This window comes from Diaporthe citri (genome assembly GCF_014595645.1).
Source record: "Diaporthe citri strain NFHF-8-4 chromosome Unknown scaffold_4, whole genome shotgun sequence".
Classification (NCBI taxonomy): domain Eukaryota; kingdom Fungi; phylum Ascomycota; class Sordariomycetes; order Diaporthales; family Diaporthaceae; genus Diaporthe; species Diaporthe citri.
Genome location: NW_025064849.1, coordinates 1,365,274 through 1,391,238, shown reverse-complemented (window position 1 = coordinate 1,391,238; position 25,965 = coordinate 1,365,274). Strand labels below are relative to the sequence as shown.

At 56.6% G+C, this 25,965-nt stretch overlaps 4 protein-coding genes across 4 annotated transcripts; all 4 read right to left on the bottom strand.

Moving 5' to 3' along the window:
- Positions 1 to 352: 352 nt before the first annotated feature.
- INS49_009585 (uncharacterized protein) lies at positions 353 to 655 on the bottom strand (the record flags this gene model as incomplete). Its single annotated transcript, XM_043170315.1, has 2 exons — positions 353 to 595; positions 650 to 655. 2 exons carry the CDS (start codon positions 653 to 655, stop codon positions 353 to 355), a joined length of 249 nt encoding a protein of 82 aa, XP_043024880.1.
- Positions 656 to 7,477: 6,822 nt separating this feature from the next.
- On the bottom strand, positions 7,478 to 8,479 carry INS49_009584 (uncharacterized protein; the record flags this gene model as incomplete). The annotated part of the gene is made up of 2 exons (XM_043170314.1): positions 7,478 to 8,051; positions 8,160 to 8,479. The coding sequence occupies 2 exons, from the start codon at positions 8,477 to 8,479 to the stop codon at positions 7,478 to 7,480; spliced, it is 894 nt and encodes a 297-aa protein (XP_043024879.1).
- Positions 8,480 to 17,587: 9,108 nt separating this feature from the next.
- Positions 17,588 to 18,000, bottom strand: INS49_009583 (uncharacterized protein; the record flags this gene model as incomplete). Its single annotated transcript, XM_043170313.1, has 2 exons — positions 17,588 to 17,667; positions 17,814 to 18,000. The coding sequence occupies 2 exons, from the start codon at positions 17,998 to 18,000 to the stop codon at positions 17,588 to 17,590; spliced, it is 267 nt and encodes an 88-aa protein (XP_043024878.1).
- A 2,635-nt stretch (positions 18,001 to 20,635) lies between these two features.
- Positions 20,636 to 22,417, bottom strand: INS49_009582 (uncharacterized protein; the record flags this gene model as incomplete). The annotated part of the gene is made up of 2 exons (XM_043170312.1): positions 20,636 to 22,242; positions 22,318 to 22,417. The coding sequence occupies 2 exons, from the start codon at positions 22,415 to 22,417 to the stop codon at positions 20,636 to 20,638; spliced, it is 1,707 nt and encodes a 568-aa protein (XP_043024877.1).
- Between the last annotated feature and the right edge of the window lie 3,548 nt (positions 22,418 to 25,965).

Below are 25,965 nucleotides of genomic sequence, written 5' to 3'. Positions count from 1 at the left end.
ACATCAATGGGGAGTTTCGATTCTGTCACTTTTGACACCCCAGCATGCACCGACCTCCTGCCACGATTGACGGGCTCCCGCCAGTGCGCATGGAAATGACCGAACACCAAAAGCTCCTCGCTAATCAAAATAGCACACGGGACACGCAGCTTCTCCGCTCGTCCGTAGGGTCGGCTGATGACGACGCATCTCCGTGATGGAGGCAGACATAGCTCCCGACCGCGGTGAGATGGGCCTGGACGGGACCGGACAGGGCCTCAGCCTTGGACGTAGGCTAGCGTTATTGCGCATTGCTGGGGCGTGCGAGGCTGCCCCAGACCCCATGCCATTGTCCCAGCCACGCATTTCCTTATTATTCAGGTTTACCCGTCGGGAGCCCGCCGCGCTCGCTCTGGGCGTAGGTCGACGGAATGGTGGTGTCTATTTTTACAAGGCCACGACACACTGGTGGCATTGGCGCTCGGTTCTTCCCAGCAATGCCTTTAACCCGCTCAAGCACTACCGCCTTGCGACCGTAGGCGACGTTCTCCCAAACTACGAAGCGCAGCATGGTGGTGCAAAAGTGCAGCTCGTGGTGTTGCGTTCCAAGCGCGCCCTGTTTTTTCAGCAGGTGTGTGTCTGTTCATCAATGCTTCAGCTTCATCGAAACGGTCATGATGCTCAAAAAGTGTCCTATGGCCGCTGGGCTTCCATTTCGGGTGCAACGAACGAGTCAAGAGGCCTCAAGCTCCCTGTCGCCGGAAACCCATCCGGTATCAGGGACAGGGATTCAAACCCCTCCATTGCCGCGGCATCTGGACTTTTCAGGGGCACAAAAACGTGGCACAGTCGAGAGAAAGGGCCGAGATCCCAAACAACGGTTCATCTACTGGCGGTCGATCCCTGCCTGACGCATGGAGCTTCTTGGTGGTCCTTCTGGAAGAATGCCAAACGGTCGACGTTTTCTGGCTCCTCGCCGGTTCCTGGGTGGGAGGTAAATTCGAAAATAATTGTTCGCCATTTTATTGATTTCTGGCTCCCCCATTATTGACCCCGCCTACCAGACCCTGGCTCACAGACGTGTCGCGGCTTCTGGTCTTTCAGAAAGGTTCACCGTACTTGTACTCGTCTCCCGCGCCCGGAGGCCCGCCAGCCCCACAGCCGGAGTGTTGACGGGAACAACATCACTGGAACAAGGCTGCAGCAAAACAGTGTCAGCGAGGCTGGCCGTCCCTTTCATGACCAGGATCATGTCTCACAACGACGACTTTCGAGCTGCGTCTCGCGCGCCATCAGAGACAATCGTCCAAGACATTTGCAGGTGTCTCTACAGGCGACTTCGATGGCGTCTATTACTTTCAATTGAATTGACTGGACGACAATACCACACTCAGCCATCCAGATTCGGAAATTCCGTTACTACCAGCTCGCAATTTCAGCCTGATAACACACGGAGCGGTCTCCTTTCAGTGCCCGTCCGCCTGGGAGAGTGCAAAGCCGGAAAAGCCAACCGGAAAAGAGTCCCTGGGCGCACACTCCGGCTTGTACGGAGTAGACGCCCTACACGCACTTGGACAGACTGCCGTCGTGGCCCGACTGACTCGTTGCCCGCTCAGAGTCAAACGAAACGGTAGCGCCGCAGTCGAGGAGCTGTCAGATGTAGCGGATGCGCACCCGAGTGGGGCGCTATCTTCTCATCCAGGGGGCCGGGAGGGGTCCCCCGGGGTCACAGGTTTGATATCTGGATGCGACCTGAACGGCTAGTGCATCGATCGAATACGACGGGTATGCCTTGGTCGTGACGGGTGCGTCTTACCGCGCTCCCGCAATTTAGAGTCTAAATCTCAGGTTCCCGGGGAGAGCTCAGCTATACTTTCGCAAAGTGCTGGTTGAAGTAGCCACGGGCACACTGGAGCTGGGTCCTCGAAGACTGCTCAGGCCGCCCACCAGCATCGTGGGCTTGGGCTCGATGCGACTCCGGTTCACTGGGTGGTTCCGGTGGCTGGCTATTGAGTCGTAGTGGATGGTGACAACACATATTTGGTGGTCCCAATCCAGAGTCTATCGTTTCAAGTGATGGGCAATCTTAGGTCAAGTCGTGATACCTGACCGAGATACCGGCTCAGGTCTCGGGGACTTCACCGCGGGCAATGACTCGGCCGCCTGAGAGCAGCGCCGGAGTGGCCAAATGGATGGTCACACCTGATTCCAGCCTGACTCTCCACAGATAGCCGCATTGCATTGCATTGCGACTTCACGCGACTAACAAGGCTCCCAAGAAGTAGCCATCTGCTGAAACTGACGGTAGTGTTTGCAACCAATGCGTTGGCAGCAGCACTGACGACTCGCGACTTTCACATGCAAGGCAGAAAGGCCATCTCGCTGCCCTAAACAGAGCAAGCGTCCTGCACCGTTCATGCATCTCCTACCCCGGAAGGCTGACTCGAAAAAGACACAATCGAGGTCGTTCACCGACAAGTTCGTTTCGCAGCAAGATCTTTTACGTGGCCGGGCATGAAAGGCTCTGCAAGGCCACCGTCATGTGAAAGTCGCATCACCGTGACCTCATCTGCGGCCTCGAGCTGTCGTGCGCACGGCCGGTAGAGCGAGCTGGCTATACTATAGGCGGCGTCTGCTCCGCGGCTTTTCCCCCATGGGGAGAGCACGTTGAGCTAACTACCCCATGGGTCGTGGTACGACACGCACTACGACGCATTGTACTCAGGACCGCGGTGCTCGAGCAGCGAGCTCGCCTAGCCTGGCTCCCCCAAGAGCGCCAGAGCTTGCCGCAGAAGGCTCCTGACACCGCGCATTGCTCTGCGCCCTCGCTTGTCCTGTGATCAGCACGGTGGATTATTAGTTTTTTCTTTTCTCGGCCGGGCAGAGACTCGGACGACAGACTGTCACATGTATATCCGCGACCGCAAATGACTGACTCTTAGCTGGCGTCGAGGCCTGCCTGGACTCCGCAAGCCGCCCCGCGCGGTTGATGCTGAGAAGTGGATGCGCACAGTCCCGGCAGTGGAGTGTGGAGAAAGACAGACGGTTCCAGTGGCCGGCGCGGTTATTTTGGTCGAGAACGACCTGAAAAACCTGGGGTGCAGCTGCTACCATTTTAAGATTTCCTGCCGCTTTTCCAAGCTTCTCTTATTCATGCCCTTCGAATTGATCTCCAAAAATTCCAGGCCTCTTTGTCGGGGGGATGATTATCAACCGCAAGCGCGGTCAGCGGCAGCTTGGCGGACTCGCTCGTTTTAGTGCGTGGAGCGCCTGTGGTGGGCACTACTTGCAGATCAAACTGCCAGACTGCGAGACTGACCACGTCGATATTTTGGAGATAAATAGGGCTGATTTTAGCAGCAGGTTGCAGGCATTCTTGGTTCAACAGTAGTTGAAACAGAAATGACCGACTGCGAAACGGGACAGCAGAAACGGAGATACATTGTGCTTCGTTGACATGCAGATGTCCTCTAAGCGGCTTGGTCGCTCACAGGTCGGAAGGCTTCCCTCCCTTAGGGCCGCACGTCCTGCACGTATTTGGACCCTGTCCCTCTTGCTCAATGGCGATAGATGGCAGGTCGCGTGCGAAGCGGTATGCAAGCCTGAATTCAAGGCGAGGCGGTTAACGGCCCGCCTACATGGGTGCTCCCCACCATCCCCATGTGTGGCTGCTATCAGCCGAGAGATGTGTGACGGCCGATTTACATCCAACATGTACCCACAACGCAGTCCTTCCGCAAAGGCCATGGATGTACCCCAAGGGGCTGATACACTACCCTACGAATGCAATTCTCCGTGTATAGCATCTCGCCCTGCCTCACCGGTCCGAATCCTCCTACCATGAGGAGGGCCATATCGACGGGTGAATTTCGGCGCACATGGTTCTAATGGTCCGTTCCGTACTCCCGTCTTGCCCCTGGCGCTCGATGACTCTTCACTCGTGACGTTGTCTCGTGCAATGATCGCCAAAAACTTGACTGTACCACGTCGCGAAAGCACCCAGTACCGTGTACGTGGGATCTCTGTGGCACTAGGGGGCGGCGCCAGCACGCAGAAGGATCTCGCCTCGCCAGATCGCGTAACCGGAACCCCCACCGTAAGCAATGGCGTTCATGCAAGATGACTGCACGTAAAAATGTGGACGTCCTGCGGACGACAGACATGTCAGCGCGGGGTGGTCATGTTCGACATGTTCGTGACTAAGACCAGGGAGGGAGGTCGCCGCTGAATCAGCCAGCGTGCTAATTGCGATGAGACGCGTGAGAGGCCTGAAGGGGAAGGCGAGTGTGTGGTTGTGATGACGTCTCAGCGCGGTGTTCGGCCAGATTACACATCCTGTACGGCCGGCTGAAGTTCAGCAAACCAAACCCCCGGGTCGCCGTTGGCCCCTGCGTGCCTGACGGTCACAAGATCTTCCCCTTCGGGGGCGGTCGACGTGATCGGAATCCGAAAATGGACGTAATAATCTGGGGTAATTGACGATGAGACTCCGGTGTCTCAATCGATGTCAGGGCAGCTACATCGGCGAGGAGACACGTGCGGCGTCCATCATGCTCGACCCTGGATTGTGCGCCCTGTCTGCCCTGTCTATCTGACCCCGCCAAGTAGGGCCGACAGCCTGACAGCCTGACAGCCTGATGGGACGTCAACTGCCCTGGCTAGGCTGCGTGCCTCTGCCACTCTCGGTGGATGCAATAGCTCATCCTTCCACCCACACTGAAGGGCGGGATCGTCCCAAGATTTGGGATTCCGTGGCTAGAGAAGAAGAGATGCTCGCCAATGCTACCCCACAGGCTGCGCCAGAGGTGAGAGAGGGTGGGGGTGCTCGTTACCAACAAAGTCCCCAGGTGCTGACTGAGAGCGAGCAGCGTGCAGCCTCCTTTTTGGTAGGAGGTCTGGTCTCCGGGGAAGCGTTCCAGCCAGCCATTGCGACGGTGGTCAGGGGCTGGTTCCCGAGGTGGTGGTGGCGAGTGACAACCCCCCGGGGTTGAAACGTGAAGGAGGTTGGAAAGGGCCGGGGATCTCGTCCGAGTTCGTCACCGGTCCGCCGAATCAGGGAACGGCAACCCTCCATCAGGTCAACCACGTGCGGCGGATTCAGATGGCAGCCCGGCCGAGCGCTGCCCTACTCACCACCCCCTCCTTCCTCCGTTTCCAAATTCCTTCTCTCACCCAGCCCTGGTGTTTGGCCCTGCTTCGGCCCCGGCGCCCCCCACACCATCACCACACCCTCTTCGGCCGCCGGCTAAACTTGGGAGACGGTGTGAGTGTCGCCTGCGCGCTCCTGCTGCGTGGAATGCTTGTAAGCACCCATGTACATGTGAGCGGCATGTAAGAACCCCCGCTTATCTACAGCCCTCTCCCCCTGTACAGATTCCCCGTGGGGTAGAGACTGACATAAGGACAGCCCCTGGAATATGATAATCTTCAGCGGGTCGAGGGACCCGATGGATGGGGAACGAGGGGATACACAATGCATGAAGGGTACCTCTTTTCTTGCTTTCTTTTTCCCTCCATGTATTTGTTCTCTTCCTTGCCCCTTGTCCAGCATGCATGCGTGCATAATGAACCAAACCCCCTCCCCCCTCCCCTACCACGTAAGTGGCCATACAAAAGGTACCGTCTCGCTGCTGCCCAACCAACAGCCACATTCTGCCCACCACACCCCGGGCCTTGCCCAGGCCTATGCTTTATCCGGCCTGATCTGCCGCGGAGGCGGGATCTTCTTCTATGTGTACCTTCGGCGATCGGCTGGGTGATAGTATACTTTGAGAAGGTCATCTCTCACATTTTAGATGGCCGATCCGGGCGTGTGAGATGCCCGACGAGAGGGGAGGGTGGCGACCTTGCAGGCTTTGTGTATGTCAATGCCTGTGTGTGTGCGTGCATTGCATTGCTGTCCGCATTGTAAAATGGCGGTCTAGAGAAGTGACGGTGTGCTCTCTGAGTGATGGGGACAAGCTGGCGCGAGACATGTCGGCTCTGTAGACTATGGCTTGAGGTGTTGTGATGGCCAACGGAATGGTACTGAATGTCGGTCCTTTCCGAAACATCCCCACCCCCCTTTCGTTTTGTGTGGAATTGATGATCCCCAGAGGCCCCCTCAGGGGGCGGAGACTCAAGCACCTTGTTGGTAAGAGATAAAATAATTGTTAATTTACCAACATCAACAAATAGTGATAGTGAGAGGTGCTCCCGAAGTCAGCACCCCCACCACTCCGGGTACACGTCCCGTCTTTCTGTACATTGCCACTAGTACCTGTATACCACCAACCTGCTGCACGGAAAATGCCGTGCTCACCTGGTCAGATATGCTTACCCAGTGGTTGCAACAACAGTGATACAGGTCCAGTCATAACAGGCCAGGCGACAAGGACGTCTTCCCTGGCATGGCGGTGCCCTATCAATGTGTTTCAAGCTCGAGACTTTGCTCGTGTCGCTGTCAGCACAAAAGGGGTAAAATCAGTAAATTCCTTGGGTATTATTTTGATTGGCTGGACTTGGGCGGATTCTCTGACGGCGCCATCCTCATTCGTCTCGCCGTGCAGTCAGCTGTCCAATCCTCCCCTTGCTATACGACCGTGAATGACCGTTAGGAGTATGGCGTGGCAAGCCAGCAGGCCTCATTCTTGGGGAATTGTGAATATTTTGACGAAAGAGGTGTTGTGTCGCTTATGTTGTTATCCAATTTCGTCAACCTGTGGTCAAAATCCTCAGATGTGTAATGTGGGTGTCATCATTGTAACCAACAGTGTAATCCACACGGGCTGGAGTCCCTTGAACAGGAACATGATGCTAGATCAACGATTCGTATTGGTCCAATATTGAACCAGCGCTGTCACGGCTTCTTGATTGAATTGAAAGAGGACACTGCACTCGTTTTTTGGTTGCCCAGACATCACAAATCCAGTCCTAGCTCTGATCATGCACATGTCTGAAGATGGGTCCTCTATGTTTCATATCGATCGGACCATTTGAAGTAGTGAAAACCTACGACGGGTACTAATTGTTTCCTTCTTTATGTGTATCAACGAGGAAGGCTGAATGTCTGTCACATAGTACGTGACTTCTTCCGGAGTACTTCCACAATCTTCTTCATGTTCATTGGGGAAAGACAGAATCGACAATTCTAAGAACTGAATCATACGAAAGTCCATTTGGCTTGTCGTTGGTAGCAGTCCTATCCGTTCTGTTCACATCTGTAGAGACACCGCGCACGGGAGAAGCCAAGGGAGCCTATACTATGGCGGGTAATCTGTAATATGTATCAGCCTGCTGCATGCTTTCATCCAAGCGATGCTTCTCATAGATTACCTGTAGTGCAGGAATACGGTGTTTATGGCTGTGGAAATTTGGAAACATCCATCCAGTTTAATGGAATGATGTACATTCCGTGAAATCGACCTCATTTCCGAACAACATGCCGATGTCTTGGATACTGCCAGACCCATGTGGCGGAAGAAGTTGACCCGTTTCTATTACCTCCAAAAAGATCCTATCACGCCTTCTTCCCTTTGAGCTCAGTCACCAGGCCCTTGATACCCCTCTTCTCCTTCTCTGTCAGTCGGATGTCAAAGTACTTCTCCAGCGCCCGTACCCGGTCCTCCTCCGTCTCCAGCACCTCTATGATGCGGTCCTGCCCGCTGGCACCCTCCTTGACGACATTCCCATGCAGTATCCTCTCTCCGACCAGCTCGCCCGTGGCCTCGTCCAGGAGCGGCCGGTACGCGATGACCGCCTGCAGGAACCAGCTCTGCGGCCTGGTCATGACGAAGTAGTTGAGGCACTCGAAGTCCTCGGCGAAGAACTCGGCCTCGGAGAACGAGTACATGTCCTCCCACTCGGCCTCGCTCCCCTTCCTCGACGACCATACCCACAGCCGCTGGGACGGGTCGTCCTTGGTGACTTGCTTTCCGATATGCTTCAGCTCCAGCCTGCCCCTTATCGGGGCGATGGTCGTGATCTCGTGCCCGTCTTCGAGAGGGATGGGCTGCGTTGCCTCCTGGGCGCCGAAGCCGACGTCTACTAGGTACTTCTTCCCCTCGATGGTGACCAGATTCACCATGTGGCTCCTACGTAGGTTATCATTCATCAGTGGATTGTGCCCGTAATTACGTTGAGGCCGAGCGAGAATCCATCTGGGTACCGGTAGTAGACCAAGGGGCCGGAATATGCCTTACAGTCTCTCATGTTTTACCCTCCCGGCAGCGCTGTAGAGCTGGAACCCGAGCGTCCTCAGCACGGTCGCGAACAATTCGTTGACCTCCATGCAGTAACCCCCGCGGCTGTTTGTCACGATCTTGTCGAACAGGTCCTGCCGGTCCAGCGACAGGAGCCGGGTGGGCGAGTAGTGCAGCGCGACGCTGTCGAACGGGACCCGCGCCTGGTGGTGCCGCACGAGGCCCGTCAGGAGCTGCAGCCTGTCGGCCGGGTGCTTGGCCCGGGGGTACCTGATGTGCTGGAGGTACAGCTCGAGCTGCTCCTCGCTGTACGTTGCCATCGTCTTTGTGGGTGTCTGTGCCTCTGCGGGACTGACGCACTCGGGGCCCGACTATGATACTTCTAAGTTGGTAATCACAGGGTGAAGTGGCAGGACTTACGGTATTGCAACTAAGGATACGGTACAAGGCTGCTGGCGGATGGTTATACCGTGGGTTTACTCTTCATTGCCGCCGCCGGGGAGCTTTGCAGCTCTGAAGTGAGGAGTTTGAAGGAGTCCCTCTTTTCCCTGCACGCTATATAGACACGTGTTACTAAGCTTCTACTAAGCCTACAATGACGAGGTGAGTCTGAAAATAGTAGTCCACTTTCGGTGTACACTTAGCTTAGACTACATGTGCATGATTCCTATGCGCTTTCAAGCTGCCATGTAAGTTCAGTCACTCCTATAATGCTATCACTTGAATTTGACGCCTGCTCAGACGTAGCCCAGCATTGAGTGCAAAGACAGGGATTAGGGACGAATACTAAAGCAATTGAATTATGCTGACGACTGTATGTAGGACTATACAATTTACAGATTGTCCAGTGTATTGTATTTGCATAGCCTCGTGACGGACGTGCGGTCATCTTTCTTCTGACTCAGCCTCGTACAACAGCCACCAGTCTCAACCTCCCATCATCCTAGCTTCCACACAATACCTAAGCATCATGCAAGAATTGCAGCCAGACTCACAACTGGACCGAGTCGCGCTGACAATTTTATTCTGTTTGCCTTGAGGTTGCGCAAGTTTTTCGAGCAGGTTGTACCTGTTGCTTTGCCCTGCCTGCGGAGTTTGAAGCCCTCCTGATATTGAGCCTGTGACAGCCCAAGTCTTGATGCTCAGGCGAAGCCGACCTGAGAGCGGCATCTTCTCTGCGGAATGTTCTACAAGATCATTCGAGCCCTCATCCGCCGTCAGTAGCAGTCTGAAAATCGCTAGAGTGCGCCTTTCGTGCTTCTATGCCGCGCATGAGAGCAACCAGTGCCAACCTGAGCAGGGCTGGAAGCATGTTTACCCGCGATGCACTTGCAGCCGCGCCAGTCGAGATTCTTGGCAGTGACAGACCCTCTAGTATGGCCAGGCGGAAATCCCTTTGTCCGTCGTGACCGCCAGAGTCATTCGCCCGCCGGGCTTTGTCCACCCACCCCAAGTCATCGATGTGTCTATCAAGGTACATGCCGGGGCTAAAGGATAAACGTGCTTCCCCATGCTCGCCACGTCACGGACGCTCGCTAATTTTTCATTCAATTTTTTCTCTTTTTCTAGCGCGGGGCCCCAGGTCTTCGGCTCACCTTATTCTGAGACGAGTACATCGGTACATCGGCACAACGGTGGGGGTAGAGGAGGGAAGGGTTCAGGCCCCCAGATTCTCACTGCCCTGCCGCGGTTTCGCCAAGGGCGAGTGGGTCAGCCGACGACGATATCGCAAGCAGGATCTTAGTACACAGACCTCGTGCCTTCGCTGGATTTTAGCCGACAGGCGCGGCGCGATGATGTCGGGGCGGAAACGTTGGGAGGGAGAGGGGGCTTGGAATCTGTGGGTCGGAAAGACGTCATCGCAACAGTGGTTACCTCAGCCACCAAAGTCCGAGCCGAAATTTGAGGGTATCGTGAGCCGGGTCCGGAGTGACATAACCAGTATTCCCAGTCTTCAGTTGGAAGATGTTGCGGGTCCAGAACAGGAGGTCCCACCGCCACAGCCCTGGGGACTGGAACCCCCGCAGTCGATGCCGCCCCCATGATCTCAGTTGATGCGCATTGTACGAGATCTCGCTCGAATCTAGGATCTGGGAAATCTGGTAATCCGGGAAATCCAATTGTCGACCACCGCGCCCCTCCCAGTCGGCCACAGGGCGAACGACGTCATCTTTGGATCAGCAGACTCGGGAGGACCCTGAAATCTAAACTCCTGGGCGGAGCCTCTCCGCTCCCTCCCTCCCACCAAACCCCTTTCAAGCGGCACCGGGCGGCCGTAGAAACGGTCGTCGGAAGCCGACCAAAACGGTGGAGCGGGTCAATCGATTGTTCCTAGGTCTTTGTTGTGGGTGTTATTGCTGTGTGGTCTGTGTACGCATCCAAGAAGCCGTTGCGTCGGATTCAGCACCCAAGTGTTTCGAGGAAACCAACTGCCGTGACAGCTTCGGCGACTTGGGAGCACTACTGCTAGGCTGGCAGGCTGGTGGGCGTTTTGGCGCTGCGTTTTGGCCCCCTGCCCATCCCCTTTGTCCTGGCAGGATTAGTCGCAGCTCAGCCCTACCCACCAATTGACCAAAGTTGCGTCATGACCAGAGCCTATGTATCTGTACCAACCGTCTTGTATCGGCGACATGAAGATCAATGTTGAAGACTCGACTCATGGCATTCAGGTTATGAGCCCCGGATGATGAACTGGGAAACTCAATGGCAGCCTGTATAGTTTCACCCAGGAAACTGGCCTCGCAACGTGCCTGCATATGCCTGAAGCCATGTGCCTGGCACTCACAATGCTAGTGGCAAAACTGGTGGTTGCTGCTGACTCGCCAGCAAGCGATCCGACTGGTCCCGTATGAACGGTCTTCCGCCTCTTAACCCATTGGCGACCTTGCGCCGAAAAGGGTGCGGAGTGACGCCGACGCCACAGCTCCGGGTTTCAGTGAAAATCTGGGGATGGTCTGAGCGTTAATCTTTGTACCCAGCAACCTTATGGAAGAACACTAGGGTCTTGCGCGCGTGGTTCATCCCCCCCCCCCACACACACCCGTGTTGTAATTCGAGTTCAATCAAATATCCGGCTCACATCGGGCATTTTGACCTTTGTCGGCTCAATCTGGGGTATTGGGTCCGTTCAAACGCGGTCCGAAGCTTGTGGCAAATACAAACGGCAGATGTACCTAGCAGCTGAGAGGGCCCCATGAGCGCGGCAAACCGTAGCGCGTATCTTGGGTCGGGTTGGACATCGGGTCTTTGGTTCCTATTGAAGGCTCGCTGGCCCGTCCACAATTCGAAGCTTTCTCAACAGTGGAAGGTGTCCTGTTGCGGGCTGATTTGACCGCTCCAGCATCTGTACCCGTGTCATGGTGCAGACTTGTTGGCAATGCGAACTGTGATGCTGCAAACGCCCCGTGACCTCGGGTTAAACGGTCGTCGCGACTGTACCGAGTACCCGATTCTGCAAGAATTTCCGACGGGCAAACTTTCAGATTGTGGACACGGAACTTCCCAAAAGACATCCCAGGACCTCGACCAGGCCTAGACTTGATGACCATCCTTCTTGCCACCCGAAACCATCCGTTTGAGAGAATTACACTGACAGGCGGATGACGTGTGGATCGACACGGAAGGCGTTCTGGCATGTCTTTGTCTGAGACAGGAACGGCTTTCTTGGCAACATCGTCCCTGTGGACGCCTGTGAGCTTGTTAATGTGCATCCGACGCTCAGAACTTTTCGCTTCACGACTCAAGAGGGCTGGAACGTCAATCGTCCTCCATGCTGTCTCAAAATCTCGTCCCACATGGAACTCCGACATGACTTGGGAACGCCACCAAGGGCTGAATATGACGGCATCCCGCAATCAGACGAAGCTTAACAAGAGCCTCCACGAGGTTCAGGAGATTTTATCCTTCGGAATGACTCGTGATGCGTGATCCTCTAGCCCGCACTAGAAGTTTTCTAGAAGAGATTCTAGCATGGTCACCCCGCAAAACGCTGCAGGGCGCCGACTCCGGTGACCTGGATTGGTTGGGGAAACGAGCCGGTGGAAAGGGGTGTGGGAGTGTGACAGCCAAAGTTTAGACTGTCGGCCGAACCTCGCACTCAGACGAGACGGTCAAGCTCGATGCGGAAGTCGCCCTCTGGCCCCCAAGGAACGAAGAGAGTAGGCAGCCACGGACCGAACGCTGTGACAATATCGCCATCGGTTGCAAATCATGTCCGCCGAGAAGGAGCCGGGCGTCGTCGTTTCAAACGCAAGCAGCAACTCTGCGGCCATGTGTTGTTGTGGTTTAGGGCGACAAGCAGCGAAGAGAGAGAAGACGGGCAGACTGCAGCCCAACAGCTGTTCGCACTAGGATGCATCCAGGACGATTGCGTAGCGACGACGTTACGCTAGCCGTGATATTGGTTCGGATGGACTGCCGGTCAGCAACCCGCTGTTTTGTGTGTTCGCGAAGCGCCGCCAATGATAGGCGGCGGTTAATGGGCTGACAGCAGGCGGCGGGCAGTTTAAGCCCCCTATCCCCAACAGAAACGGACGGGCCAGGATGCTGGATCTTGGGAGCTTCACTGCTCGTCCATGCCAGCGATACAAGTGGTCGATTCGAGGTAGTTTGTTGACCACGAGCGACTGTAACAAGGATGCCTTCGTTGACAACCACTATCTCCCGGCCCAAAGGATGATGGAAGGAGAGAGCGAATGTTGAACTGGGTAGTATCCTGTGACATGTCTAGGTACCTCTTAGTGAGAGAGCAGCCCTCCATCCACAGGGAATATACCCTCCTTTATGACGCTGCAAGTTGGCAATGGGTGTGTTTCTGTGATGAAAGTTGCCGCTATATGGTGATCGTGTATATGTGCGCTGCGGGACAATCATAACCATGAGAACACTCCAGGCAGGAGGAGCACTGAAAGTCTGTGATGCTGCTCGAGGAGTCTAAGAGCGGCTGCTGACCAGTCCGATCTAGCGCAAACGACCGCTGCGACGGACTAAAACAGAAGAAGCCTATGAAGAGAAGGTGAATGGTGAGCACACAAAGCTCCGGGCGCCATCCTGTCCGGCCGGTGATCCGGGATCGGCGTGGGGCGAGCGGGAGAGTGGGTCGGCTGATTGCCGTCGAGTTGACTGCAGACCGGCTGACTCCAGATCTCTTTGTGCGGCAGTCGTGGGACCCGGAAGATTCTGCCAGCCATAGATGCGGTTGGGACAAGTAGCGACCATGTTGCAGAAGCGGTGAGAAATTCAGCTATCCGCAGGGTAATGACAGGGCAGGCATGGTAGCTGGAAGCTCGCAGGTGATAGCGGCGGAGGCAGTGAAGCGAGGCGGAGTGAGTTGACCTGGGGTGTCGTGTTGAGAAACGGGTGGAGCAGCCGTTACGGCATGGCACATTACAGTAGAAACAGCCCGTGGATGAAACTGTGAGAAAATACCATTGGGCTGGAACGCATGGGACGGGGGGTGGTTGCAGAGGCTGCAGATGCGTCAAGAGTCATAAAAGTCGGTGAGATTGAGCTATTTGGTGTGAGTGGGAATGGGATGGGGGTTTTGGAGAGAGTTGGCTGTGGTGTGGTTGTGTGGTGTTGGTGGTGGTGTTGAGAAACAAGAGCTGCTGCAGAACGGCCGGCTGCACGATAAGGAAACGCTATGCCCAGGCAGGGCTTATCGCCCACAACCGTGCAGGCCGCCCATGCAAAGACGTCGGTACTTGTTGATGTACCCAGGTACCCAAGCATCCAAGTACCCAAGTACCCAAGTACCCCTCCGTTCTGCACGCCAGCGTAGCCAAGCTAAGAGAAAGAGCGTGGGGCATTGCACACCTGCCATCTCACTACGGTTGAGTCTTTGACAAAGAAAGAGCTTTCTGGTCGAATGACAACCACCCAGGAAGATACTGTCAACTAAGTCTGGCGGGAACGGTCCTTGTCGGCCTTGTCGGAGGGCTGAGGCGAAAGAGACGACAATGGGCCAACCTGGTCAGGCAGGCGCATGCGTGGGCTGCACTTGCACTGCTCGTGCTTGGTAGGAGCTTTTCTTCCTGCAAGCACCAGTTAACTCAGTGGACTCAAAACTCGAACTATAGTACACTACAATGGGCCGCCTCTCCACCGTTCTGGTGCTGTAAATTGAATTGATCAATTGATTGAATTTATCGACCGCCGGCAGCCATCGCAGAAATCATCGCAGATTTTGCCACGGCATGTGCACCGGAGCCGCAGTTATTGAAGGGTGACCTCACCTCCGCGACCCCAACCCCAACGCGATGCCTCCCTCCCCAGACAACGATATCACCTCGCCAATGCAAGCCGCAAAGCATCGTGGACTGGCAGACTGGCAGCATGCAGCAGATGATTGACCCTCAATCCCACGGCGCCACAGACACTGCCGGCACAGGACGACCTGTTGCCTGCCCCTTACATACTGCACTGTCGATACAGTAGTCTAATTAATATATGGCACATGACATGAAGCACAACACATCATGCCTGCGGAATACAGAGGCAGCTCTCGCCCCAAAACGGCTGCGCAGGGCATGTGAAGCAGTGCGAGTCGGCTCTAATGGGAGCGGTGATAGACCGCTTTCGAAGTCGACCGGTTCGGCTGGGGATACCTGCCTACAGCCACCGCATCACCGCACATGCAATGCATGCTTTCTCCCGGTCCTGCCGCCGGCGCCCTCCCCCTCCCATCCCCTCACCCTCCTTGGGAAATCCAACTCAAAATCGCCGTCACTCCGCAGTCCACCGGGCGCGCAGAGGCGTGTGGCCCACCCCCACGGAAAGACTGGATGCGAGAACAACACCATGGAAAGGCTATGCATCCGTTGTCGCGGTGTGCTGGAGTCTCGTGTGTTGTTCCTGTGAAGGGGGCTCCCGGCAAAGACAACGCATCGAGCTGGGCAGATGTTCAACAACAACAACAATGCGGGGACGCCGGTGACAGGAGCCGGGCCTGCCACACTGCAACACCTCCCGCATTTACTCCCCGCTCAGCTGCCAATCAGCCCTGGGCCTGGAACAGATCTGCTGCTCACATGCACATTGCCAAAATTCAGGGTCCTTCTCTTTCCTCAACACCACAGGGGTGGGCCCGCATGCCTTACCTCATTTCTCGTGATGCCGACCAAACGGACGATGAGAGAAGATGCATGATCATCCGCCGAGACAGAAACCCCCCCCTCCCTTCCTGCTCTGTGGCGGATAGACAGCGCCCGACGCTTGAACCTGGCGGAGAAACTGGCAGCCTGGTTTACTGGTACCCTCCTTGTGCGCGCCAAGGCAGGGCGGGCGTGATGCGATGCTGCTGCTTCTGACACCGCGATGTCACAACTCCTGGTGCTGAATGAGCCGCCCTGGGGGAGACGACATGTCGGGTTGGGAACCACAGCAGGTGGGATCTCTTCACCGAGCTGTTGGCCGACCCATGCTCACCAATGTTGGAGAGCACAGTAGATAGCCAAGCACGGCCATGTGACGGGCCTGACCTCGACGCAGTGCTACCACCCCGGCCCAAGCCGCCTCCGCCCATGCCAGACTCCGGTATTTCGTGTGCAGCGATGCAATGCAGCGAGCCTCGCGTCGAGCTTCCAGCGCCCATCACCGCACAGCCTGCTCTGGTTCGGCTCGCATTGCACTGGCTACCGCCTGCACGGCCCTGCTCTACGGCCGAGATGATCTCAGGGTGGACCAGTACTCTCTCCACGACAAGTGTTCACACCGGTTCTGCACGGTCCGGTGCTGGCTGCCCGCCAACGTTTGGTGCACATATAGTACCATAATTGCTGTGCCCGAGATGATCTACGTCTACAGACAATTGGCTCAACGCCAACGGCTGATCTTCGTTACTGGCGCTGTTTTTACCCCAGATTGATCGCCAACCTTGGCCGTGAGACGGGTGGCAGATTCGCTTTGGATCGTCACCCGGGGTCTGGCGCAAGGCTGTACGACACGCATGCTGTGATGGGCGACCGTCCTTTGGGAAACCCCGGCGCCGACATGGCCGTGCAGCGCCGTGACAGCTCACGCACCCACGCTGCTGGATCTCGTCGCTGGCCCCTGCTGCACCTGGGAACCCGAAACCGTGGCTCGGGCTGAAAGGAGAAATAGAGACCGTTTGACAGCAGGCAGCACGTCATGCACGACGGGAGACGTGGGCCAAATTGAGAGTTTGAGTCCCACCGTGACCAGCGCATGGCCCTCTCAGTCTCTCTCCTCTCATCCGCCATGCCAGCTTGCCCATCCCGCCCAGATCTCACCGGTCTCCACGGGCGCGTGCTGGTCGCGCGGAGGCCCGACAGACAGCAGCAAAAAGAGACGAGACACGACGTGGCCGGCCGGCCGAGCCCACCCCGTAGCATCCTCATCATCCTCCTGCCCTCAGCCTCTCCCCCCCCTCCCTTCGAACGGCGGTGAGAGGGAGACATGCGACATGCGTGCACACGCGACATGCTCATTTCCGGCGAGCCTGGGCCCCTAAGTCCCCCATCGCATCGTGATTTGAGTGAGGTGGGCTCCTCAATCTTGGGAGGCGTGCATGAGCCAGCCCATGGCCATCGTCACCGACAAAGACAGACAAGGCCCATCATCGGGGTTCGGCGGCCAGAGGGGCGGGGCCCGCAAAGCTTGGGAAGATTGCGAAACCCAGCTCCCCCCTCTCCCCCAAAAACCACATGGCATGGCATGCTCGTGTGGGACCCTCTTTAACCTTGCCCCACCAGATTGTTGGCTTGGATCCGAGCTTGTAAGGGGAGGAGGCAGGGCAGATTTGCGATCGGGCGGAGCAGGAGCAGTCGGGCGCCCGAGACATGCAGCCTCCGAGACCAGGGGAGAAAGCTTCGCGTGCCCTTTGACGAGGAGACGCGCTTTGCCGACCCGATGTCAAGCCGCGACAAAAAGACTTGTTTCTAGAAGGTTGACGGGCGGCTGGACGCTTGAGATGCTGAGCTTCTCTCTCCCGGCCCTCCGCCATTCAATTACCTGCGGCATGGTCCGTGTCACGAAAACAGAGACCCCCACCCGGGGCGGACGTGCGGTGGGCAAGGTGCGTGCGTTTGTGTGTTCGCAGGTGTGTGTGACAAATCACTCAAACCTGGAACTCGGAAAAGAGGATTCTCATGAAAGTCCACTTTTCTGCTGATTTCTGTTGTGTAAAAGTCCTCCCATGGGGAACAAAAGTTGGCATACCCGACAGTATACGTATCAGCCACCGCCAACAATGACGACCCAGGACTGGAAGTTCCGACTTGGGTGTGCTGGTCCGCCAAACCGCTATACGGCGGTCGCTATATCCCAATTATATGGAAGGGGGGGAGGTACACCCGGGGGGGGGGGGTTGCCCGTTTGGTTGATTTAATCGTGGTATGCATACCTCTGATCCGATGTCCGATGTGTATACGGTCCGGCACAGCACGTGTGAGGATCGGGTGAATCAAGATCTAACACGCCGGCCCTGACAGCTCACGGACAGACTCCGTGTTTGCGACCGGCTGCCAGGAGCTCCCCTTATGTTCTGTGGCTGGAGCGTTCGATTAGCAGTAGTCTAAAGTGCACCATCATTCCCGCAGCGCAAAAGCCGCTGGGTTAGGTAATTCACATGATTGAGAGGGGGGGTCACCACTGGGAAAGCCATCACCGACCTCCAATTTACAACTGGGTTCCTACCCGGAGAAGGTGTAATAACACCACTGTAAGAGGTAGGAATGACCCAGCGGGTGGGTACGGGGGGCGACGTCGCCGCGCGGACGGAGGACACGGGCAGCGACGGGGGCACCTCGGGCTGTTCGGTCGATGGCCGTTCCTTGCGGTTCCGTTTCCCATCGCCCAGCGCCCAGCCCCAGGGCGCGGCCATGGCGTGAGAAGAACTGCTGAGCCGCCCTGGCAGCCGGCGACAATCTGTACAATCTGGACCGCATCCGCCCAGCCCTACTGCGGGCGACATGATCCACAAAGTGTCATACAAAAGTGTCAAGAGGATGAGGCCCCATTCCCCATCCCCATTCCAGGGCCTTCCACCGCTTGGCCGAGTTGTCCCGCGCAAAAGTGCGAGAAGGCGGGCTGGCGGTAGTTATGAGCAGTGAGTTAGCTGAGTGAAATGCACACGCAATGGGCCGGTCCCCAGGACCGACCAAAACTTTGGTTCAGGGAGCGACCCATAGCTAGCGAGACTGGTCCATTTGTTTCGTTTTGCCCGCCAGCCCGGCCAACGAACATCAAACACCGCCGATGGAGCGCCGCGTTTGGAGACGAGGAACGAACCAGACGGAGGAGGGATACCAAGGGTTCTCGACTTTCGACGTATCATGCCCGATGAGGCAAGCCGACGCGGCCGAGCCGACTGGGTTCTGTCGCTTCCTTCTCGTACTGGCGTTTCTCGACCAGATCAGATCAAATCGAATCAAATCAAATCAATTAGATCTAATTGATTGCCCGTAGTCTCTGTCTGTCATCAGCAGCCTCTCTCTCTCTCTTCACATGGCAACAACATCCATTCCATCATCCTCCTCCTCCCACCACCACCCCACCTCCGTTCAATTGCAGCGCGTATTTCTCCCAAGTAGCAGTGGCAGTAGTAATACAACACAACACAAACACTCGTGTATTAGACTACGCATCACCCCATCCTCCCCTCCCCCCTCCAAGCCCAACACACTAGCCTCGAGCATGTGCCCCGAGCAAGGTTCGGGCCAGCAAGCAAGCCTGGCAAGCTACCCAGGCAGAGACAGCCATAGCTTGCCGTGGCGCTGCATAGTCAGCAATCACATGTCTGTCTGACTTGAACTTGAGATCCCAAGCTCCTCCCAAGCAAGGGCCGGCCGGGTCCTCGAAACCTCCTCTCACACCGGTCCGCGTCTTGTGCTGTGTCACGCCATTGGGGACTACACGTGCATCGCAAAAACAACAGAGGGAGAGCGCGTGCCACTCTCACGCTCAGAGTCTGTGCATCAAGCGCTGCTGCGCCTAAGCTGCCACTTGCTGAGCATGGTACATAGTCAGCAGGCATGTGGACAGACAGGCATTGCTCATGTCCAAGAAACCGACCGACCTGCCCAGACACAGACAGCGCCGGAGTAGCAACAAACAACAACGCGAAAAGAAAAAAAAAAAAGAGGGCCCGGATCCCGCCCTTCCGCTGGTAGCCTTTGCCTTTGCCTTGCCTTGCCTTGCTCACCTTTGCCCGCCTGAAATGTCTCGCGCTCAGCGATTGCAGGTACAAATTAGAACTAGAACTCGCTTTTTCCAGCGGCCCTTCACACGGCTCTTTTATGGGGCCCAGCAGGACAAAAAGAAAATGGCGGGAACGTGAAAAATTCAGTGTTTGATTCCCGATTTTTTTTTTGGGCTCCACGTGGAGAGTGGCAGCCGACCAACCTGGAACATGCGGCTCCGCGTTCATCCCTATTGTCAATGTAGAAGTATCAGGTTTTCCCCCCTCTGGGTGCTTTGGTAAGCACGAGAGAGAAAGCGGGGCCGGCGGTGTTGGGGGTGGAGAGAGGGAGGGAGAGGAAGAGAGGTGCGGCAGCCGACGGAAACGTTGGTTGGTTGTTGGACCGGCCACCCCATCCCTTCCCTTCTTCCCACTGCCCCACGGAACTGGGCCGTTCATGCCGCGGTCAGCACGATATGCGATCGGGAACACCATTCAACATAGCCGACGACTAGCTCCATGTCAGACACACCACAAGATCACGTAGCAGAGCGCGTCGCAGGCGAGCATCAGGCACGAGGCACCGTTTGGATCATGATTGTGAAGTGTTCATCAGGTTTAATATTTTTTTTAATCAAGCCTCGTTTGCTATCCGAGGTCGTCCTTTTGAAGGCGTGCTTCCACTTGTACTTTTGGTTTTGTCTCCAACCCCCGGTCATCCTGTTTTCGGTTTTGCTGCGTAGCAAGGAACGCACTGTAGCTTGACGGAAAGACCGTCTTTTTTTGTCTTCCGCCTCCTCCCCGGTCCTTTGGTGTGAAGGAACATCTGCTGGTTGCCCAACATGCTGGTTTTGTACCCTGCGGGCCGTATTAGAATACACCCTCTTTCCCTCTTCCTTGCCAGTGACCTGATGACGAAAAAATTCCAATTCCCCGACCAAACCCCATCATGAGGGTATCGCGAAGAAGAAAACGAAGTAGCCCGTACTCATGTACGAGAAGACACTGATGCGATTCGGAGACCGTGGTATCATGATCGAAACGAAACAAGGAAATAAAGCAAGGCACACTTCAGGTCAGTCGACCGGCCTGCCCAGATTGGAGGCCGGTTCGTCCGTGTGTGGAAAAAAGCAAAACGCCGCCAGTCATTCGATGTCGTTAAAAAAGCATGTCGCTTCGCAATGCTTGATCGATTGAAATTGTACAAGGGCACATTCTTGTGTGCCGAAGATATGGAAGTCCAGTTTTCCTGTCCTTTTTGGGTATCACTTTTTGAATGGGTATATGCAGATGTAGAATATCGTGTTTTGCGTGAGGGCAGTGACGTTTGTGGTATGATTTACCAGCCCTTGGTGTGGTATCCGGCGAAGGCCTCCCGAGTAAAGTCCTGGTCCCAGCTGCTGGCATTGATGTCGTTGTTGTCCCGGTTCATGTGGGGTTGTTGTGGATATTGCCTCAGGTTAGCGACGTCCTGAGATGTGTGGCGACGCTTGAGCACAGCATTGGCAGTCGAGGTCTTCTGGGACCTCTCCCATAGGAGGTGACGTCGCAGCGACTCAGTGAGCTCCGTCGACATCATGTTGCGGCGGGTCGTCCTTGGGGAGAAGGCAATGGGCTGGCTGACACCGTTGCTGGTAGGGGCAATGGGTTGAGCCGACGAGCGGGGAATCTCGTTGATAGAGCGCAGGGGGCCACCACGGGGCTTTCGCTTCATCATTAGAGGCGCATCGTCAGAGTCGTTGGGGGACGCTACCATGGCAGGGCCGTTGTAGTTGTTTCGTGCACGCTGTGGGATAGCCGAAGTCGACTGCGAGGCGATGTTACCGAGGTGAGGTGCGGGACCACGACGCTGGTTTGACTCGAGGCCCAAGGTGATGAGAGATCGACGCGAGGTCAGGTTGGCATTCGAGTCGACTCGCTGGAAGAACGTCTTCTCATCCACACTGTTCTTGCTGCTCTCCTCCTCGTTCGAGTCCTCCCAGTCCTCGTCGTCATCATCAATGGCGCTCTCATCATAGCAGCTCTCCTCGTCCTCATCGATGACGGCGGATGAAGAGGATGGGATCGTAGTCGTCAGGTTGTTGGCGAACGAGGTTTGCTTCTTGTGCACACTCAACATGCCATGGCGTGGGGACGCGAGCGCGCTCTTGAGCGAGCTGTCCTCCTCTGAAGAGCCTCCGATCTGGAACATCTTCTTCTTGGGTACTGGGGGTGCAAGAGTGGGTCGAGTCTCAACGCTGTGGCCATGGTCGCTGTAGGACTCCTCTGATGATCCGCCGAGGACAAATTTGGCCCGAGACTTCTTAGACTCGACGTTCTTTGCCGCTGGGGAGGACTTGGGAGCAGGAATTTCGGATGTCGTCCTGGGTGGTGTGAAGACCGCGGGGATGGGACGCTGCGAAGGCGAAAACCCGCGGACAACAGTGGTCTTGTTGGTCTGCATATCGGGTGATGCAGGCGACGAGCACTCGGATGGGCCGTCGGAATCTTTGCTTGGAGACTCGGTAGTGGTTGATCCTGATCGGATAAGTTCCGGGGGAGGGAGCATCAAGGGCTCCTCCTTGGGTGGCGACTGGAGGGGGGGCAACGCGGGAAGCGGCGAAGACAGAGACTCCTTCTGCTCCACAATAGACGAAACCATCTTCTCGAGGTTCTCGGAAGAGATGTGTCTGCTGCGGGTGCTCGTGCAGGAGTCTTGCCGTCGAATCCGTGGTCGGGAGATGTCAAGCGGGGAGGAGTCAGAAGAGAACTCGACAGCTTCGTCGTTCTCAAGGGAGTCGACGCTTGCAGATAATCTAGGGACGTCCTCGGCAGAGGACTTGCGTGCTGGGCGCTGAATTTCGCGCGGGAGCGAAGTGGCGGAGTTGGGTGCAGTCTCGTTGGGGACCTCCTCCATTAATAACCTCCAGACGAGGTTCTCTAGTCTTCTTCCTTGTGGCAGAGCGTCTGCGCACCTGGACAGCACTGGATATCTGGTTAAGCCCGGAGCTGGGTGGAGTGTAGGGGATGGGGACAACTTACTGCACCAGAGGTTGAAGAGGTTCTGGGGGTTAGAGGTGTCGACTTGATGGATTAAATTGGCATCCACCTGTAGCACAGGCGCATTGAGGGTCGAGGGCATTGCGCGGAGGCTCTGTTGCTCGAATGGGTCGAGCAAGCGCGGAAGGCCGACCAGGGCAGGGTGGATCGGAAGAGACGAGTCGCGATTGTGTCGCGATGGGCGTGAGAGCAATTCGTTCGGGGGTGAACTCTGAAGGGTAGTAGAGTTCGAATCGTCACCGAGGATGGAGTGGGTTGCGGCGGAGAAGTGGCCGTCGGACGAGGTGGATATCAGCCGGTGATATTTGTAGGGTCTGCGATGGTGGTCAAGGTCGATGCGCGATGACGCTGTGGAGAGACCTTGGATGGGCGGGCACTGAGGGCGACAAAGTGCGTGGAGACTAAGGTGGATGCTTCCAAGTGAAGTGGACGACTTGTGTGAAGATTGCTCCTTGGATAGACCGGTCGTAGGGTATTGCGCCGGCAAGGTGAGGTCGTCGTTATGAAGTTGATGTTGTAGGTAGTGAGAGGAAGAGGAGGGCGGGCAGTAGTAGACGGTGGGGAGAGGGAGACGGGATGTAAATGTAATGGACGCCCGTCCCTGGTTTGGGTTGGGTTGGGGCAGCAGAGGTACCTCGAGACGGGGAATGATGGGAGAGGGTACTTGGGGGATGTATTTTGCCGGAGAAGCAGCGCAGTACGGGTACCCCTTCCCAGGGAATTTGGGCCTGGGTCATCAGCAGAACGATGGACAGGGGAGGACTGTGGAGCTGGGAAGTGGAGGGGGGGATCTGCTTTGGCTGACCAGGGCCCCGGGCGTGGGATGGGACTTTGTGCGGTGAGGACCACCTCTGGGCAGGGGCCAGGGAGGAGGGGAGGAGCCCAAGTCAGGGCCTGGCCATAGGGACGTTTTCAGATTCAGTGACAGCGACACCAGCGGCTGGTACGTACCGTATCCGGTACAAAGTACCACGAATCGATACGTACCGATGGGCTTGTACTTGGATACTCCGTTTCGGTACGTACCCGTCCACGTCCGCCATGTACGCCATGTACTATGTATCTTTCTGTCCGAATCGAGCGCAACAACAAAGAGCAGCAGCACCACACCATCAATCCATCCCATCTCATCCCACCCGTCCACGCCCTGCCTGGGACAATGTGATCTCCCCAGACAGCACTGGATGTTGGCCATCAAACACGCAAAGCACTTGATGACGCGGGACGAGAAGCACCGTAGTTTCTCCCTGCTGTGGTCTGTCTGTCTGTCCGTTCACCGGCTGAGCGCGCGCACGCGCACACGCGCGATATCGAGGCCTGTCTGCCCAAGCATCCACAGCATCCGGCTTCGTTTGACGTTTTGCCGGCTGATGCGTTGCGGAAGCGGCCATGGCTCAGGTACCAACACACGATGCAGGAGCTGTCTTGCTGCCTTTCTCTACCTCCACTTTTGATACCCCTCTGAAGCCCAGAACATTGGGAGAGTGGGAGCTCGGATTGTCTGAGATGCGCCCAAACGGGCGGCTCAGTTCGAAGGACGGGTGCCTTTCTTCAGAGACGGGCCGATCGTGAGAGAAGGGCACTGTTCCTGATGGAGCAGTATCGCAAACGGCGAGGGTGTCCAAAGAGGGCAGTAGTTGGGCTTCCGTTTCGGGTAAGCTGTCGGTTTTGGCGCCAACCCTTTTGGGTAGCACATGGCCGCCCAGGGATTTTGCGCCCGTCGCTCGTCACATGATGGACTTTGACGGGTCAAACGCGGCTGGGGGTTACTGCCCCAAATGGAGAAGCCGCCCTTGTGGCGGTTCTGGCCCTTCTGGCCGACGGTTCGTGGAAATGCCCCCAGATCGGCCAAGTTCCGCAACCAGCGAGGCGGAGGGTCAAAACGGTGGCTCGCCTCTCCGTCCCGCCCTTTGCGGGCGCCTCCAAGCTCCTTGTTCCCCAGACGGATCAACTCCTCAGAGCCACCGTCCCGTGACCATCAACCCAATCCAGTCCCGGTCCAGGTCCCATCCAGCCTGAGGTTGCCCATCCCGCGCCTCATCACAGTCCCTCCCTGCCCTTGCCCTGCCCTGCGGTCTGGCCCTGAACTGACTCCTCGCTCGGTCACCCACGCACCCGCAGCACCTCACCTTGGGGGAGTGGGAGTCGTTTCCCGATTCCCCGGCGAATTGACTGGGCCTGGTCCGCCCGTGTCACGGTCACGATGGTCACGTCCCTGGATGCGTCCAGATCTGCGTGCGGATGGCTGATCATGGACCACTTCGTTTGTTGCTCGCCCTGCCAGCCTTGCCTGGCCTGCTCGACCGCGCATTCGTGCGTGTCAAAAGTGCATCACAAGACTCCTGGAGGACAACGCATTGCTTTGCCCCAGCGCCGCACCGACCGGTTCGCTTCCCCAGATTTAGGGTTTTGGTTTGATGAGGGCATCCCATATGACCCCCCAATATGACCGTCTGCAAACAGCTGCTATTTTTGATATGCGCGGCAATCAATCTGTTGTCAGGTCGGATAATCTTGCATCGGCTCGGGGCCCCAGCCCAGCGCCCCAGCCCTGGAAAACTGACAGGCCACACATGGCAATCCTCAACTGTCCATCGAGCTTGAATGCCTCGCCAGACCGCAGCATCTACCGCGCCGCGCACGCAGCCCGTGTGGCAGCCGCTGATTGACCAAGGTTAAGGAGCTGAAGCCAGACCGTCGCAAACAAAACCAGTTTCTGGACTCGTCGCCGTCGCCCAATCGACAAGACAGAGGGCAAGGCAGTGCTGGCCAGCTCATACGTGACGTGACAGTCTCGACCGGCTCTAAGGGGTGGAAAACAGGCCCAAAACGGCTTGGAACTCCCGCCCCTTGTTGGGGGCAGATGACCTCGGGACACGCTCATGGCATTCCGCGAGCGTCATCAGAAGCGTCAGTCCTGTCTGCCTCGGACAGGCGGACAGACTGTCTAATTGATTATCCGAGGCCTGATATTGCGCTCGCACTTGCCCAGCTCGCGATCGTCGGGTGCACTCTACTACACACTGCAGTGCTCGCTAGGAGGTCAATCACCGGTTGCGACCCCTCTGGAGGCGCTGCGTTGTTTGTTAGGCAGCCATGTGCGCATGCTTGATGATAATGGCAGATGCTATCCGGCATACCTAGGCCGTGTTTTTGGGCCAATGTTGTCGGACGTTGCAGTGGGGGAGACGGGGTCGAAGAGGTCATATGCCAGAATGAATCCTACCACCGCCTGTGGCTGAAAAGCGCGGGGAGAGGCGAGCTGTGTTAGCAGCGCACGCTCACCACTGGCCTGCCGAAACACGCAATTGCTCCTGGATCGCCTGCGCTGCTGTGTATCAGTGGGGGTCCTACTTGCTTTTTTTTGCCAATGATTGTTCTCACGGACCTTCGAAACACCACGCACTTTCCTCGTGTTCCGCACGCTGGCCCTCCGAACCACATGATAGGAGCATAAGTCGTCGCGAAAAGGGCCTCCCGTGCTCCTGCTAAGCCTGCCTCACGAGAATCTTATGCGACGACGGCCGAGCGAGAGCGCCCTCCTCACGGCCCTTATTCATCGGATTCTACGCGCTAACAAACACAATCGACACTAACACTGACAAAGGCGGTTCAACCATTCTCCCCACT